Genomic DNA, 15,740 nt, shown 5'->3' with positions numbered 1-15,740 from the left:
TATGTGTGTGCATTGAGTATATGTGTGTATGTGTACATTGTGTATAAGTGTATATGTGTGTATATATGTGCATATATGTGCCTTTGTATATGCGTATGTATACATGTGTATGTGTATGTATGTGTACCCGTGTATGTGGGCATGTGTGTGTGTATATATGTGCGAATATTTGTGACTGCGTGTATGCGTGTGTATACGTGTGCATATATATGTGTGTGTGTGGAGGGGGAACCCTGGTGGTGTAGTGGGTAAGCTACGGCTGTTAACCAAAAGGTCAGCAGTTCGAATCCACCAGGCACTCCTTGGAAACCCTATGGGGCAGTTCTATTCTGTCCTATAAGATTGCTATGAGCTGGAATCCACTTGATGGCAACAGGTTTGGTTTTTTCTGTGTGTTTGTATATGTGTGCACATTTCTATGTGTGTGTATGTGTCTCTGTCTCCCCGGGGGGTGCAAACAGTTAATATGCTCAGCCCACCTGCCCATCACCTCCCAGCTGCACCCCCAAGTGGTGGTTCAGTGGTAAATTCTTGCCTTTCACGCGGAGGCCCAGGTTCGATTCCCAGCCAGTGCACCTCATGTGCAGCCACTTCCTATCTCTGAGTGGAGGCTTACATGTTGCTCTGATGCTGAACAGGTTTCAGTGGAGCCTCCAGACTAAAACACACTAGGAAGAAAGGCCTGGCAATCTACATCAGAAAATCACCCAGTGAGAACCCTGTAGATCACAGCAGTCGAATCCCATTGTGCATGGGGTTGCCACGAGTTAGTTGCCATGGCAACTAACAATAACAACAACGTTTAGTTAAAGGAAACACTAAACACATGAAATTAAGTGTGTCTTTTCCTGCAGGGATTAAAGATTTCATGTGTGAGTTATGCGGAAAGACATTTAGTGAGAGAAACACGATGGAGACCCACAAGCTCATCCACACAGGTAAGCTTGGTGTGGTCTGAAGGAGTGTCCTGGGCCCGCACGGCAAAGGGATGGGGACGACTGTGCTCTTACTGTAGAATGTCGACTTTTTCAGAATACTCAGTGCAGCCTTGGCTTATTGGCGGCCCCTCCCCCTTAAAGGTCAGCCCCCCTCAACTTGCAAATAGGCATTCTCGAATTTACAATACCGGGGCAGTGATACAACTGATTGCAAACCTTCTACGTGCGAGATAAAGGCCACCTCTTAGAGTTTGTTTTGGGGTCCCTGCTCCTCCTTTCTGGGCCTGACCAGGACAGAGGGGTAATAAGGTCAGAGACCAAGACCCCAGGGAGCGGTCTTCGGGGGGTCAAGGGAGGAGCCTCTTGTGACCTGCCTCTTCTCTTCCTCCCTCTGTGCATGCGGCGCGAGCAGTGGGCAAGCAGTGGACGTGCTCGGTGTGTGACAAGAAGTACGTCACTGAGTACATGCTGCAGAAGCACGTGCAGCTCACCCACGACAAGGTCGAGGCGCAGAGCTGCCAGCTGTGTGGGACCAAGGTGTCCACCAGGGCCTCCATGAGCAGGCACATGCGGCGTAAGCACCCCGAGGTGAGCCTGCTGGGTACTTGGCTCCTCCTCCCTGGCCCTCCTGGCGCGGTTCTGGAGCTCCGCAGGGAACCTTCTGGCAGCCGCTCAGGAGAGTGGTCCTCTCCCCCTTCTGCCACCACTGCCCGGGGCGTAGCTACTACTGCAGCTGGGTCACACACAAACCGGCTTCTCGCCACACCCCGAGCTCCCGAAGCAGGGCCTGCGTCTTCCCTTCCCCTCTGAATTCCCAGGCTTGCCACTAGGGGGCACTGCATGTGTGAACAGGTTAAAATGATTCACTCACTGAATGTACAGCAAGATGGAAGTGCAACCATGCCTCACCCCTTTTTCTTCCCTTTGAAATAACTGATAAAATGTGCAGATAGGGATCCTCCACGTGGCGCGGGAGCAGTGGGTACAAGCGGTGTGTTGAGGCCTGAGAGCGAGAAATGGTGCAAGAATCAAGGAGAGCCCAGCAGGGCCGAAACCAGTTCCAGAAGAAGTCCAAGGTCATTGAGTAACTCAGTGTGCTTTCAGAAGAAGTAAGCTAAGAAACAGAACTAGAAGAAAATGCAGCTGAATAGCTACCAAACAACAACAACAAAAAAAAACCCTATAGGACAGAGTAGAGCTGCCTCATAGGGTTTCCAGGGAGCCACTGGTGGATTCAAACTGCTGACGTTTTGGTTAAAAGCCATAGTTCTTAACCACTTTGTCACCAGGGCTCCAAATAGCTACCGGGTCACTGAAAGGGAAAGACTTCCTGAGCATAAAAGCAAGGAAAGAAGTCACTAACAAAAAATAATAGATTTGACTAGTAAGCATTTAGAAGTCAAAGGACAAACGGATGTGTGTAAGACATTAACATCTTTAACAGCTAATACTCTTTAGCGGATGGAATGGGAAGAACCCAGTGCATATATGGGTTCACGAAAGAGGAAATGGGAATAGCTAATAAGCACATGAAAAAGCCTTCAGCTTTTCATTAATCACAGAAATGCAAATGTTTATGGCAGAAATGTCACTCTCTGCCTGTTGAATTAGCGCAAGTTTTTAGATTCGAAATAGTGGTGCAGGCTGGCTGGCATAAGTCAGGCACTGTTGTGGTTAGGTGTTTTTCTGGGAAGAAAAGTGTTTTGTAAATTATTATTTGGACCCCTCGGTGTCTAGCAATAGGGACGTGATTAATGGTAGTTTAGCAATGTGTTTGTCTATATAAACGTGCTTACCGAAAGCTCTAAATAAAACTGCGACAGGCTCGTTATATAAATGAAATCAGCAGTATATCTTGTGTCTTGACACCAGCATTGTGTATATCGTGAATCCATGAAATATACTATGAGAGGTGAAAAAAGAAAGACGACACCGTACGGTAGTTTTCTCCTCGTATTGAAGTCTTGGGTAATTTCCGTCTTTGTGTTTTTCTCTGCTTTCTAAAATTTCCTTTAATGAACACCAATTACTTTTGTGATTGCAAAAAACACAAGCTGTTCTGAGTAGAAACCCAGCGGCTCCTGAATTTGGAGATCAGCATCGCACGTTTCGTTCTGAACGTCACTGTGTTCATTCTTCCCCACAGGCCTTTCTGCTCCCCCTTCCGGTGGTGCAGGGAGCTACCCAGACCCTCCAGTCCTCCCGCCCTGGGAGCCTGCCTGCGTGTGGGGCTTCTCTTTCCTGTTACTGAGCCCTTCCTACTCAGCTTCCATTTTCACTTTAGTGGCCAGTTAGTGTCTTCGTCTGCTAAGGTGGCAGTAACAAAATGGCACAAAGTGGCTGGCTGATGAGAACAGAAATGTACTCTTTCACAGTTCTGGAGGCCTAGAAGCCTGAAATCAGAGTCTCAGCAGGGCCGTGCTGTCTGTCTGTCTGCTCTAGGGGGGACATCCTCCCGTTTCTCTACAGCTTCTGAAGTGTCCAGTGTAGCCTGGGACGTTTCCTGACGTCCCTCGACTTGTAGATGTGTGTAACTCTGTTTCCGTATCTGCCGTTTTCTTTTATAAAATGCCGCTCAGGACGGATTAGGGTTAAGACTCACTCTACTCCTGTATGATGCCATTAACTGATAACATCTGCAAAGAAAAGCCCTATTTCCAAACAAGGTCACATGACAGTGCAGGGGTTAGGACTTCAGTGTATCTTTGTGGGGGGGGGGGGGGTGGGGCGGGTACAGAGTTCAATCCATAACAGCTAGTGTTTTCATCTCGGAAAAAAAGGCAGGAGAGCAGGAGTGTGAAGTGTCAGGACCTACTTGAGTCCCCACTGTTAGCTAAAACACACTGCCATCGAATCTCAGGGCCCAGAGGAGGCCGGGAAAACTCACCCAGTGGCTCAGGAAGGTGCCACTCTGGAGCCTGGAGTCTGAGTGATTTCTCTACATTACTGTGGTCATATTGTTGTTATTGCCATCGAGCTGGCTCTGACTCATGGTGATCTCATATACAATAAAACAAAACATTGCCCCATCCAGCACCATCTTCACAGTCGCTAGTACTTCTAAGTCCGTTGTTGCAGCCACAGTGTATTTTGAGTGCCTTCCAAGCTAGGGGGCTTATCTTTTAGCACCCTGTTGAACAATGTTCTGTTGTGATCCATAGAGTTTTCACTGGCTAATTTTCAGAAGTAGATTGCCAGGCCTTTCTTCCTAGGCTGTCTTAGCCTGAAAGCTCTGCTGACACCTGTCCATCTTGGGTGACCCTGCTGGTATTTGAAATACTGTTGGCATAGCTTCCAGCATCACAGCAACACACAAGCCACCACAGTAGCACAAACTGACAGACGGGGGTAGATCATGGTCATATGTGGGTTTATTTGGTTAAATGTATTAACAGAGTGTGTAGGTCAGGTTTTGCTTATTGGATGTTTGATAGGCTTTGCTTGGCAGGGCTTTGCTATAAAAAGGTCTTCAGTCAATGCTTTTGTCCAGTAGAGTCCTCTTTCTAATTTGTCACTTTGCAAATTCAAATGTTGGTGCTCTGCCTCTTAAATGGGACACGTTCCCATTACCCATTCCTCTCAACTCAAGCACACCAGCGAAGGGTAAAGAAAGTGCCGCTGTGGCTATTTTCTTTGGTCACTTGGTTCTCAGTTTGTTTGTTTCTCCAGACTTTAGGCCTGTTCTGTCTGGGCCATGCCTTTTGACCATTTGACTCTATACCGATTCAAACTAATGTCCAACAAGCACGTACTGGGGATGCGTGCCGGCCACTCAGGAGTACACCTGCCAGGCCGGCACCGCCTCTGCCCTCCTAGACGTCACGGCTGTGGGTGGGGAGGGAACAGAGGGAAAAGGAAACAGACAAGGGGGTAAAATAATGACAAACTAGAATGAATGATACAGAGCCGATCGACCTAGGGCAGCGGGGGCGAGTGAGGGGAGGAGAGGGACTCGGATGGCCTTGTGTTGGGATGCCTTCGTGGTTACATGTTGGAAGCAGGTGCTGCTGTTCGGAGAAGCGCAGGACCATGGGCGAGCCATGCCCGGCTTGGCCCCGTGAATGCTGAGCACAGACGCAAGGGGTTTCGTTCCTTCGAGGCATATAATCCAGCGTGAACTGCTTTTAGAATTGATCCTGTTTTATAACTTCAAGCTGTGGTCTTTCTGCTTTCCATGAAAGTTACACCAAAAAAATTAAAACACACGAAACACTATCTAAGGCCTCATCTCCTAAGGAGAGCAAAGCAAATACTTCTGTCGTCTTTCTTCTGGGTCATCAGCTTCTGAACTGTGACTAGAGCACTGATGACGTGGTCATTGATGACGTCCGTGGTGGTGATGGTGGTGGTGACTGCGGTGATAGTGTGATGGTGGTGGTGACTGATGATGGTGGTGATGACTATGATGGTGGCAGTAGTAACTGTGATGATGGTCCTGGTGACTGATGATGGTGGTGATGCTGATGATGACTGTGATGATGGGGGTGGTGGCTGTGATGATGGTGGTGATCGTGGTGGTGACTGTGGTGATGGTGGTGGTGACTGATGGTGGTGGTGACTGTGATGATGATGGTGACCATGGTGATGGTGGTGTTGACTGTGATGATGGTGGTGATCGTGGTGGTGACTGTGGTGATGGTGGTGGTGACTGATGATGGTGGTGGTGACTGTGATGATGATGGTGACCATGGTGATGGTGGTGTTGACTGTGATGATGGTGGTGGTGACTGATGGTGATGGTGGCTGTGGTGATGGTGGTGGTGACCATGATAATGGTGGTGGTGGCTTTGATGATGGTGGTGGCAATGGTGATGGTGACTGTGATGATGGTGGTGATGGTGGTGGTAACTGTGATGATGGTGGTGACTGATGATGGTGGTAGTGACGGTGATGATGGTGGTGGTAACTGATGATGGTGGTGACTGATGATGGTGGTGGTGACTGTGATGATGGTGGTGATGGTGGTGGTGACTGATGATGGTGGTGACTGATGATGGTGGTAGTGACGGTGATGATGGTGGTGGTAACTGATGATGGTGGTGACTGATGATGGTGGTGGTGACTGTGATGATGGTGGTGATGGTGGTGGTGACTGATGATGGTGGTGACTGATGATGGTGGTGGTGACTGTGATGATGGTGGTGATGGTGGTGGTGACTGACGATGGTGGTGACTGTGATGATGGTGGTGGTGACTGTGATGATGGTGGTGATGGTGGTGGTGACTGATGATGGTGGTGACTGTGATGATGGTGGTGGTGACTGTGATGATGGTGGTGATGGTGGTGGTGACTGTGATGGTGGTGACTGTGATGATGGTGGTGGTGACTGTGATGATGGTGGTGGTGACTGTGATGATGGTGGTGATGGTGGTGGTGACTGACGATGGTGACTGTGATGATCGTGGTGGTGACTGTGATGATGGTGGTGATGGTGGTGGTGACTGTGATGATGGTGGTGACTGATGATGGTGGTGGTGACTGTGATGATGGTGATGGTGGTGGTGACTGTGATGGTGGTGATGATGGTGGTGGTGACTGATGATGGTGGTGACTGTGATGATGGTGGTGGTGACTGTGATGATGGTGGTGATGGTGGTGGTGACTGTGATGATGGTGGTGACTGATGATGGTGGTGGTGACTGTGATGATGGTGATGGTGGTGGTGACTGTGATGGTGGTGATGATGGTGGTGGTGACTGATGATGGTGGTGACTGTGATGATGGTGGTGGTGACTGTGATGATGGTGGTGATGGTGGTGGTGACTGACGATGGTGGTGACTGTGATGATGGTGGTGGTGACTGTGATGATGGTGGTGATGGTGGTGGTAACTGTGATGATGGTGGTGGTGACTGATGATGGTGGTAGTGACGGTGATGATGGTGGTGGTAACTGATGATGGTGGTGACTGATGATGGTGGTGGTGACTGATGATGGTGGTGACTGTGATGATGGTGGTGGTGACGGTGATGATGGTGGTGATGGTGGTGACTGTGATGATGGTGGTGGTGACTGTGATGATGGTGGTGATGGTGGTGGTGACTGATGATGGTGGTAGTGACGGTGATGATGGTGGTGGTAACTGATGATGGTGGTGACTGATGATGGTGGTGGTGACTGATGATGGTGGTGACTGTGATGATGGTGGTGGTGACTGTGATGATGGTGGTGATGGTGGTGGTGACTGACGATGGTGGTGACTGTGATGATGGTGGTGATGGTGGTGGTGACTGATGATGGTGGTGACTGTGATGATGGTGGTGACTGTGATGATGGTGTTGGTGACTGTGATGATGGTGGTGATGGTGGTGGTGACTGTGATGATGGTGGTGATGGTGGTGGTGACTGATGATGGTGGTGACTGTGATGATGGTGGTGACTGTGATGATGGTGGTGGTGACGGTGATGATGGTGGTGATGGTGGTGACTGTGATGATGGTGATGGTGACTGTGATGATGGTGGTGATGGTGGTGGTGACTGATGATGGTGGTGACTGTGATGATGGTGGTAGTGACTGTGATGATGGTGGTGATGGTGGTGGTGACTGATGATGGTGGTGACTGTGATGATGGTGGTGGTGACTGTGATGATGGTGGTGATGGTGGTGATGGTGGTGGTGACTGATGGTGGTGGTGACTGATGATGGTGGTGACTGATGATGGTGGTGACTGTGATGGTGGTGGTGACTGTGATGACGGTGGTGATGGTGGTGGTGACTGATGGTGGTGGTGACTGATGATGGTGATGACTGATGATGGTGGTGACTGTGATGATGGTGGTGGTGACTGTGATGACAGTGGTGATGGTGGTGATGGTGGTGGTGACCGTGATAATGGTGGTGGTGGCTTTGATGATGGTGGTGGCAATGGTGATGGTGACTGTGATGATGGTGGTAATGATGGTGGTGGTGACTGATGATGGTGGTAGTGACTGTGATGATGATGGTGGTGACTGTGATGATGGTGGTGGTGACTGTGGTGATGGTGGTGGTGACTGTGATGGTGGTGACTGATGATGGTGGCGACAGTGACGTCAGTGGTGATGACAATGGTGGTGAGGTGGTAGCAGTGGTTATGACAGTGGTGGTGTCAGGAAATGTAATGGTGGTGATAATGATGGCGATGGTGGCGATGATGATGGTAGTGACAGTGATGGCAGCGATAGTGTTGAGGATGGTGGTGATGATGATGATAGTTACAGTAATGGTGGTGGTATTGAGGGCAGTAGTGATAACTAAGTAATCACAATAACAAGGACAACTGGCATAAGCAGATTGGCAAGCTGTCACTGACTCTTGATTAGAATACCCCTGACCTGGTGGCAGGGGCTCTGTGGGCACACAGCAAGGGCAGAGAGGGAGAATCCCTGAGTCACAGCTATGAGCCGAGGACGCCTCTCAGTGTGGCTTACTGAGGACACTGTGGTGGTAATGGGGGTGTCAGTTCATCACAAAATTGATAAATGGAAGTACCTGTACATGTGTTAAGCTAAAAAGGAAAATGTTTAAGGTGCAGATGTATCACTTTGGTGATTCGTTGTTTTAACTGACCTCTCACCGTTAGTAGGAAGATAGGACACGTTCACTGAACTGTATCTCACTCTGTTCAGTTACTGACTTGAAATAACAGAAGATCCTCTGAAGGTCCATTTACTGAAAGCACACTGGTGTGGGACAAAGAAAGTGGGAACTAGAGTCTCCATTCTCCAGGGGAGTACATAAGAGATGATACAAAGACAGGTGCAGAAGGACGCCTGCCATGTATAAGAGCATTGTAGAACTTTCAGATAAAGGGAGTAATGGGGTTGGGGAAAGGCAAGCCTGGACAGGATCCGGAAGCAAAGTTTCCAGGCATCCTGAGCACAGGAGGGGTTGAATGTCTGGGGGAGGTGCACCGGGAGGAGTAATGGGAGTCCTTGGATGGCCGCATATGTGCTGCAGGTGGCCCATCTGGCAGCATGTCTGGTTCCTGCCAGTGGTCAGCATGGGCGGCCTTCAGGCACGGCTGTCCCCAGACTCACTGCCCTCTGCTTGCTTGCAGGTCCTTGCCGTGAGGATCGACGATCTGGACCACCTCCCAGAGACCACCACCATCGACGCCTCCTCCATCGGCATTGTTCAGGTGAGCAGTGCAGATGGGCCCTGCAGGCCAGGGGCCAGGAAAGCTTCCAGACAGACAGACACACACCTGCCAAGCCAGATGTAAGGGCTACGGCGGGGAGCAGTGAGTGGGCAACTGTGAGCAGCAGGCACCTTGGGTTTCACTGTCCATCCAGCCTCACTCCCTGCTTTCCTGGTTGATGTTCTTCCCCAGGAGCCCTTTAGAATATCTTCTCATTTCAGGAAAGTTTCTAGAACTTTGGTTTTCTGAATGCAGGCATACCTCACTTCAGAGAGTAGGTGGTTTCCAGAAAAGCTTAGCATCATCAAATTGTTGTAAACTTAATAAGTTTAAAATGTATTAGATGAACTTGTTAAAGGAATTCTTAGTACCTCAGAAAAACTTTTAATATAAAGCGACTATATCACCCTCTGGTGATGATTGATAAATGATGATATACACTATACCCGTTGCCATCAAGTCGATTCCAACTCATAGCAACCCTATAGGACGGAGGAGAACTGCTCCATAGGGTTTCTAAGGAGCGCCTGGTGAATTCAAGCTGCTGACCTTTTGGTTAGCAGCTGTAGTTCTTAACCACTATGCCACCGGGATTTCCAAATGATAATATGTCATATATGAAATGCTTAATATACTGGAATATATCATGCTCTGGCGATGATTTAAAATTCCATTTATGCACACGTTTCTCAAAGCAGCGCTTTGGAGCGCCAAGTTACTGTGGTTCAGTTGTGCCCAGTGGGCACGAGAGTGGTGCCAAGGCCTCCCCCATGGAGTCCAGAGCCCCAGGAGCCATCTGTCCCTCTGACGACTTACAGGAGGAGGGCCAAAGGGAGGATCCATGAGAACCAGGCTCTGGCAGGCTTTCTGATGGGACTGTGTCCCACCAGGTGGGACTGGACTGCATAGCGTAGCACAGGAAGGTGGCAGAGGACCAGGGTGAACAGCCACCCAGCCACACACCTGTACCCACCCCGTGGATTCTGTGACACTGAATGAACACCTGGTCAGAAGACTCACCTCTGGACACTGGGCTTGGGCAGGGCGGCCATGCTGGGCAGCACGAGCCCTTAAGGCTCAGCAGGAAGTGCGGGCGGGGATGCCAGCCTCGTGGGAGGGGCCACACTGTCACCAGGAGGAGTCCCCACATGGAACTCCTGTTAGAGCTCAGTCCTGTTTTGCTATTCCCAGCGGAGTGGACCGTACAATTCTTGTGGTCACACGCATTTTGAGTCACTTTGTTTTTACAGTAAATTCGCTTTAGCCTGGGTTATGAGGACTCAGATTTGAAAATCTCGGGCTTACCCACCACCGGAGCAGTAGCTTTTTCTTTTACCTAAAAAAAAAAAAAAAAACCATTGCTGTGGAGTTGACTCCAATTCATGGCACGCCATTGTGCAGGTAGAACTGTGCTGCATGGGATTTTCAAGGCTGTGCTCTTTCAGAAGCAGATCGCCAGGCCTTTCTTCCAAGGCACCTCTGGGAAGACTCAAACCTCCAACCTTTCAGTTCGTAGTTGAGCGCTTGACTGTTTGCACCACCTAGGGACTCCTTCTTTTACCTAGTGACTTAAAAAGGTTAGCGTTTAAAGTTGTTTACGTTTCAGCACAGAGGTGGCTTATTTTTTTTTTTATAATTTATTTTTGTTATCGTTGAACATGTACAAAGCAGAACATGGACCAATTCAACCAGGTCTACGTGTACACTTCAGTGATGTTGATGACACGCTTCGAGTCTGCAACCATTCGCACCCTCTTTTTCTGAATTGTTCCTTCCCCATTAATATCAACTCACTGCCCCCTAAGTTTCCAATCTAATCTTCCAAGTTGCTGTTGTCAGTTTGAACTCATACAGATAGATCTTAAAAGAGCACAGTGCTCAAGGCAGACATTCTTTACTAGTTAAGCTAATTTATTGTTTGGTTTTAAGAAGACTTCTTGGGATAATTTTGGTTTAAGGTTTAAAGATTATCTCAGGACAATAGATTCAGGGGTTCATCCAGCCTCAGTGACTCCAGAAATACTGGATTTCATGAGAATTTTCGATTCTATTCCTCATTCTCCCCCTTGTGATCAAGATTGCTCTATAGAAACTTTGATCGAAATGTTCAGTAATGGTAGCCACGCACCATCCAGTTCTTCTGGTCTCATGGAAACAATTGGCCACACATTCCATCTGCCCCTCATCTTCCTGATACTCCTTCTTTCTCTATTGCTCCAGGCGAATACCAAAACAAAAAACCAAACCCAGTGCTGTCAAGTCGATTCCGACTCATAGTGACCCTGTAGATGCCCATTATTATACCTCGGATGGCCGCTTGCAAGCTTTTAAGACCCCAGGCACTCTGCAGTGAACTAGGAGGTACAACGGAAGCAGTGAACATGATATTAGGCCAGTGAACTGGGATGTCCCATGAAACTATGACCCTAAAACTCCAAGCCAAGGAACCAAATCCCATGAGGTGTTTAGTTGTACATAAGCAGCCTCAGCAGCTACCATTTTTTGTCGTTGTTGTAAATACAGCTGTCACACAACTTTTGACAATTCAACTTTTTACGGGTGTACAACTTATTGACAGCAATTACGTTAATTGGCTCTGCAACCCTACTCTTAATCAGTGTGATTTTTCCATCACCATAAATGAAACTCAGTGCTCCGTAAGCAATAACCCCTCTTTACCCCCTTCTTCCTGTTCCTAGTCATCACTAATAAACTTTGGTCTCTACATCTGCCTGTTCCTGTATTTTTATATAAGTGAAGCCGTACAATATTTATCCTTTTGCTGTTGACTTATTTCACTCAGCCTAACGTCTTCAAGTTCCATCCATAGCGTAGCATGCATCAAGACTTCATTTCTCTTGTGAACTACATAATATTTTGATGTATGTATATACCATATTTTGTTTATTCATTCATCTGTTGATGGCATTTAGGTTGTTTCCACCTTTTGGCCATTGTGAATAGTGCTGCAGTGAACATTGGTGTACAAGTATCTGTTTGAGTCTCTGCTTTCAGTTCTTTTGGGTATATACCTAGCAGTGGAATCTCTGGATCATATGGTAGTTCTGGAACCCTGGTGGCAAAGTGGTTAAGAGCTTGGCTGCTAACCAGAAGGTCAGCAGTTCGAATCCACCAGCTGCTCCTTGGAAACCCTGTGGGGCAGTTCTACTCTGTCCTGTAGGGTCACTATGAGTCGGAATCGACTCAACAGCAGTGGGTATGGTAGTTCTATTTTTAGTCTTTTGCGGAACCACCACACTGTTTTCTACAGCAGCTGTACCATTTTGCATTCCCGCTAGCAATGAACAAGCATTCCAATTTCCCCACATCCTTGCCAACATTAAAGTGCCCTGGTTAAGCATCTGGCTGCTAAACAAAAGGCTGGCAGTTCAAACCCACCAGCCACTCCACAGGAGAAAAATGTAGCAGTCTTCTCCGGTAAAGATCACAGCTTGAAAACCCTATAGGACAATCCTCTGTCCTATAGGGTCACTGTGAGTCGAAATCGACTCAATGGCAATGGGTTTGGTTTTGGTTAACATTTGTTATTTTCTTCTTTTTTTTTTAATCTTAGTGGGAATGAAATGGTATCTCGTGGTTTTGATTTGCTTCTCTGATGGCCCGTGACGTTGAGCATCTTTTCATGTGTTTGATGGTCATATGACTGTCCTCTTTGGTGAAATATTTATTCAAGTCCTTTGCCTACTTTTTTGATTGTCTTTTCATTGTTAGGTTTTATATATATTTGGCTAATATATGTTATTTATATATATTTTGGTTATTAAATTCTTAGTGGAACAAATAATAGATTGGCTTATAAAATAAACAACATCACCCATGAGTAACGTACTCCCTTAGCAATCAACTATATGAGACCAGAGGGTCAACATTTACCCAAAGGCCAAGATGAGAAGGCAGGGAGGGCCAGGAAAGCTAGATCAGTGGAAACAGAACAAACAGAATGGAAATCAGGAGAATGCTGACACATTGTGAAAATTGTAACCAGTATCACAGAACAATTTGTATAAAAATTGCTAAATGGGAACCTAATTTGCTGTGTAAACTTTCACCTAAAACACAATAAAATATTTTTTTAAATAAATAAGTTATCAAACATATGGTTTCCACAGATAATCTCCCATTCGGTAACTTGTGTTTTCACTTTTGTGGTATTCTTTTGGTGAACAAGTGTTTTTAATTTTTATGAGGTCCCATTTATTTGTTTTGTCTTTTGCTATTTGTGCCTCTGTTATTATCTTACATAATCCACTGTTAGAAGCTAGACCCGACAGCATTGTCCCTGTATTTTCTTCTAAGAATTTTATGGTTTTAGTTTGCACATTTAGGTCCTTGATCCACTTTGAATTTATTTTTGTGTATGGTGTGAGGCATGGATCCCATTTCATTTTTCTGCATGTGGAAATTTATTTTCCCAGCACCATTTATTGAAGAGACTCTTCTTTCCCCATTGAATAGACTTAGCACCCTTGTCAAAAATCAGTTGACCATAGATACATGGGTTTATTTCTGGACCCTCAATTCTATTCCATTGGTCTGTGTGTCTATTGTTATACCAATACTAGGCTGTTTTAATTACTGTAGCTATATAATATGTTTTAAAATCAGGAAATGTGAGTCTTCCTACTTTGTACTTCTTTTGCAGCATTGCTTTAACTGTTTGGGGCCTCTTGCATATTCCATGTAAATTTGAGGATTGTTTTTTTCCATTTCTATAAAGCAGCCTATTGGAATTTTGATCATGGGTGCATTGAATCTATAGATCACTTTGGGTAGTATTGGCATCTTAACAATATGTAGTCTTCCAACCGTTGAATGTGAAACATCTTTCCATTTAGTTTTCTTTAATCTTTCTCAGCAGCGTTTGGTAATTTGAGGCAACTTATTTTAATATGATCTGTCTAATTTTCTTCACTTTTTTTTTTTTAACTGAAACCCTGACTGAGAAACGCATGCCAGCAGACACACTGTTGTCACTCTGTGTCCTGCAGCAGTTCTGTGGCCTGACACATTGACCATTCAGCCAGGCATGCGTCCAGGGTCAGTGAGGGGACCACTCCCACCTTGTGGATATAACCCATTGACCTTGTCTTTTGCTGAAACTTGTTTCCTGCAGCCTGAACTGACTCTGGAGCAGGAGGAGTTGGCTGAAGGGAAGCACGTGAAAGCTGCAAAGCGAACTCACAAGAGAAAGCAGAAGCCAGAGGAGTCGGGAGCCCCAGTGCCTGAGAGCGCCACCTTCAGCGAGTACCCAGAGAAAGAGACGGAGTTTGCGGGCAGCAGCGTGGGAGACGAGACCAACTCAGCGGTACAGAGCATTCAGCAGGTCGCACCACTTCTTCGTGTGTCGATCAGCGCCCTCCTACTCTGACCAGAGACACACTTGCCTCAGCTTTAAAGCCCTACCTTCCTGTCACTCCAGTCCCTTTTTCAAAATGCATGATTTGTTGTTGTCGTTGTTGTTGTTAGTTGCTGCCCAGTTGGCTCCAACATTGCTGGGTCTTACCCCATCTTCATGCTCATTGGCATGTTTGAGTCCTTCTTTGCGTCTGTTGTGTAGTGCATTCTAGTCTAGGGGGGCTCATCTTCCAGCACTGTATCAGGCAATATTCTGTTGTGATCCACAGGGTTTTATTGACTGGTTTCGGAATGTATGTCACCAAGCTTTTCTTCTTAGTCTGTCTTAATCTGGAAACTCTGCTGAAACTTGTCCACCATGGGTGACCCTGCTGGTATTTGAAATACTGTTGGCATAAGCTTCCAACATCATAGTAACACATAAGCCACCATACTGGGACTTTGTATAGCTCTTGTCAGCTGACACTTCCCATGTCTCACTTGAGCATTCTTTCACATCAGTACTTCTGAGTTTTGACCTACAACCACACTGCTCATTGTTGAGTACACCGTGACATCCTGGTGTGTTAAGGAGAGCCACTGCCCCCTGACTGGGATTGCAGTAGTTACCCAGTTTTGATGCTTATAAATAGCCTTCCTAAGTGTGTTCCCTTAACGTGGAAGTGGGGCCTTGTGTTATCTACTGACCAGTCGTCGTAAACCACACGATGGTCCCAAGAGCACAGTGGGTGAAGGACTGACTCAGCCAGCAAGTCCTGCCTCTTTTAATGGGACCCTCCAATTCAATCTTTGCCACTTTTGTTTTTGAGGCTCCCAAATCCTTCATTAGCCTGGGTCTAATACTGCACACCTCTCTCTTCTCTTCAGAGATGGTAGTCCTGATTGTAAAAATTGTTATATTTACTTAGCCTTTCACCCCTATCCATGAGAAAAAACACTACTTTATAATTTATTAGATCTTGGTACTGTAAATTAGTTCATTGCCCTTTCTTAGCTTTATACTTGGGGTTTTCATTTGCCAACAGTAAAGCTGGTTAGAGGAGTGGGTGGAAAATGAAAACCAGGTTCCCTGTCATTCATTGTCATGGTTTTTCTCTTTTCTTTTTTTCCTAACCAGTAAAAAAGTTGTTTTGTTTTTTTTTTCTCAGTTCTATTTCATTGCCTATATGGTTACGTCTGTGTGGTTCTTCTTTTTGTCCAGAAAGACTTTTTTCAGGACAGAAGTCACCTATTTTAAGTTACTTAGTTTAATTTTAAAATTAAACTTTAGTTATGTACTTTAGTCTTCCACCAAAAGCTGTCTTG

At 46.6% G+C, this 15,740-nt stretch overlaps 1 protein-coding gene across 6 annotated transcripts in view; it reads left to right on the top strand.

Annotated features, from left to right (window-relative positions):
• The window catches only part of PRDM15 (PR/SET domain 15), a 125,971-nt gene that overhangs the window by 106,427 nt on the left and 3,804 nt on the right, over positions 1-15,740 (top strand). For 5 of the 6 annotated variants that reach the window (XM_049874922.1, XM_049874920.1, XM_049874917.1 and 2 more), the window contains 4 exons: positions 855-938; positions 1,351-1,526; positions 8,979-9,059; positions 14,194-14,403. In XM_049874922.1, the coding sequence (XP_049730879.1) occupies positions 855-938; positions 1,351-1,526; positions 8,979-9,059; positions 14,194-14,403 (551 nt within the window). The remainder of the gene's footprint in view (positions 1-854; positions 939-1,350; positions 1,527-8,978; positions 9,060-14,193; positions 14,404-15,740) is intronic. The other variant, XM_049874921.1, reaches the window with a different exon arrangement.

The sequence above is a fragment of the Elephas maximus genome, chromosome 2 (genome assembly GCF_024166365.1).
Source record: "Elephas maximus indicus isolate mEleMax1 chromosome 2, mEleMax1 primary haplotype, whole genome shotgun sequence".
NCBI lineage: Eukaryota > Metazoa > Chordata > Mammalia > Proboscidea > Elephantidae > Elephas > Elephas maximus.
Note: the sequence above shows the minus strand (reverse complement) of the source record. Positions and strands in the feature narration are given on the sequence as shown.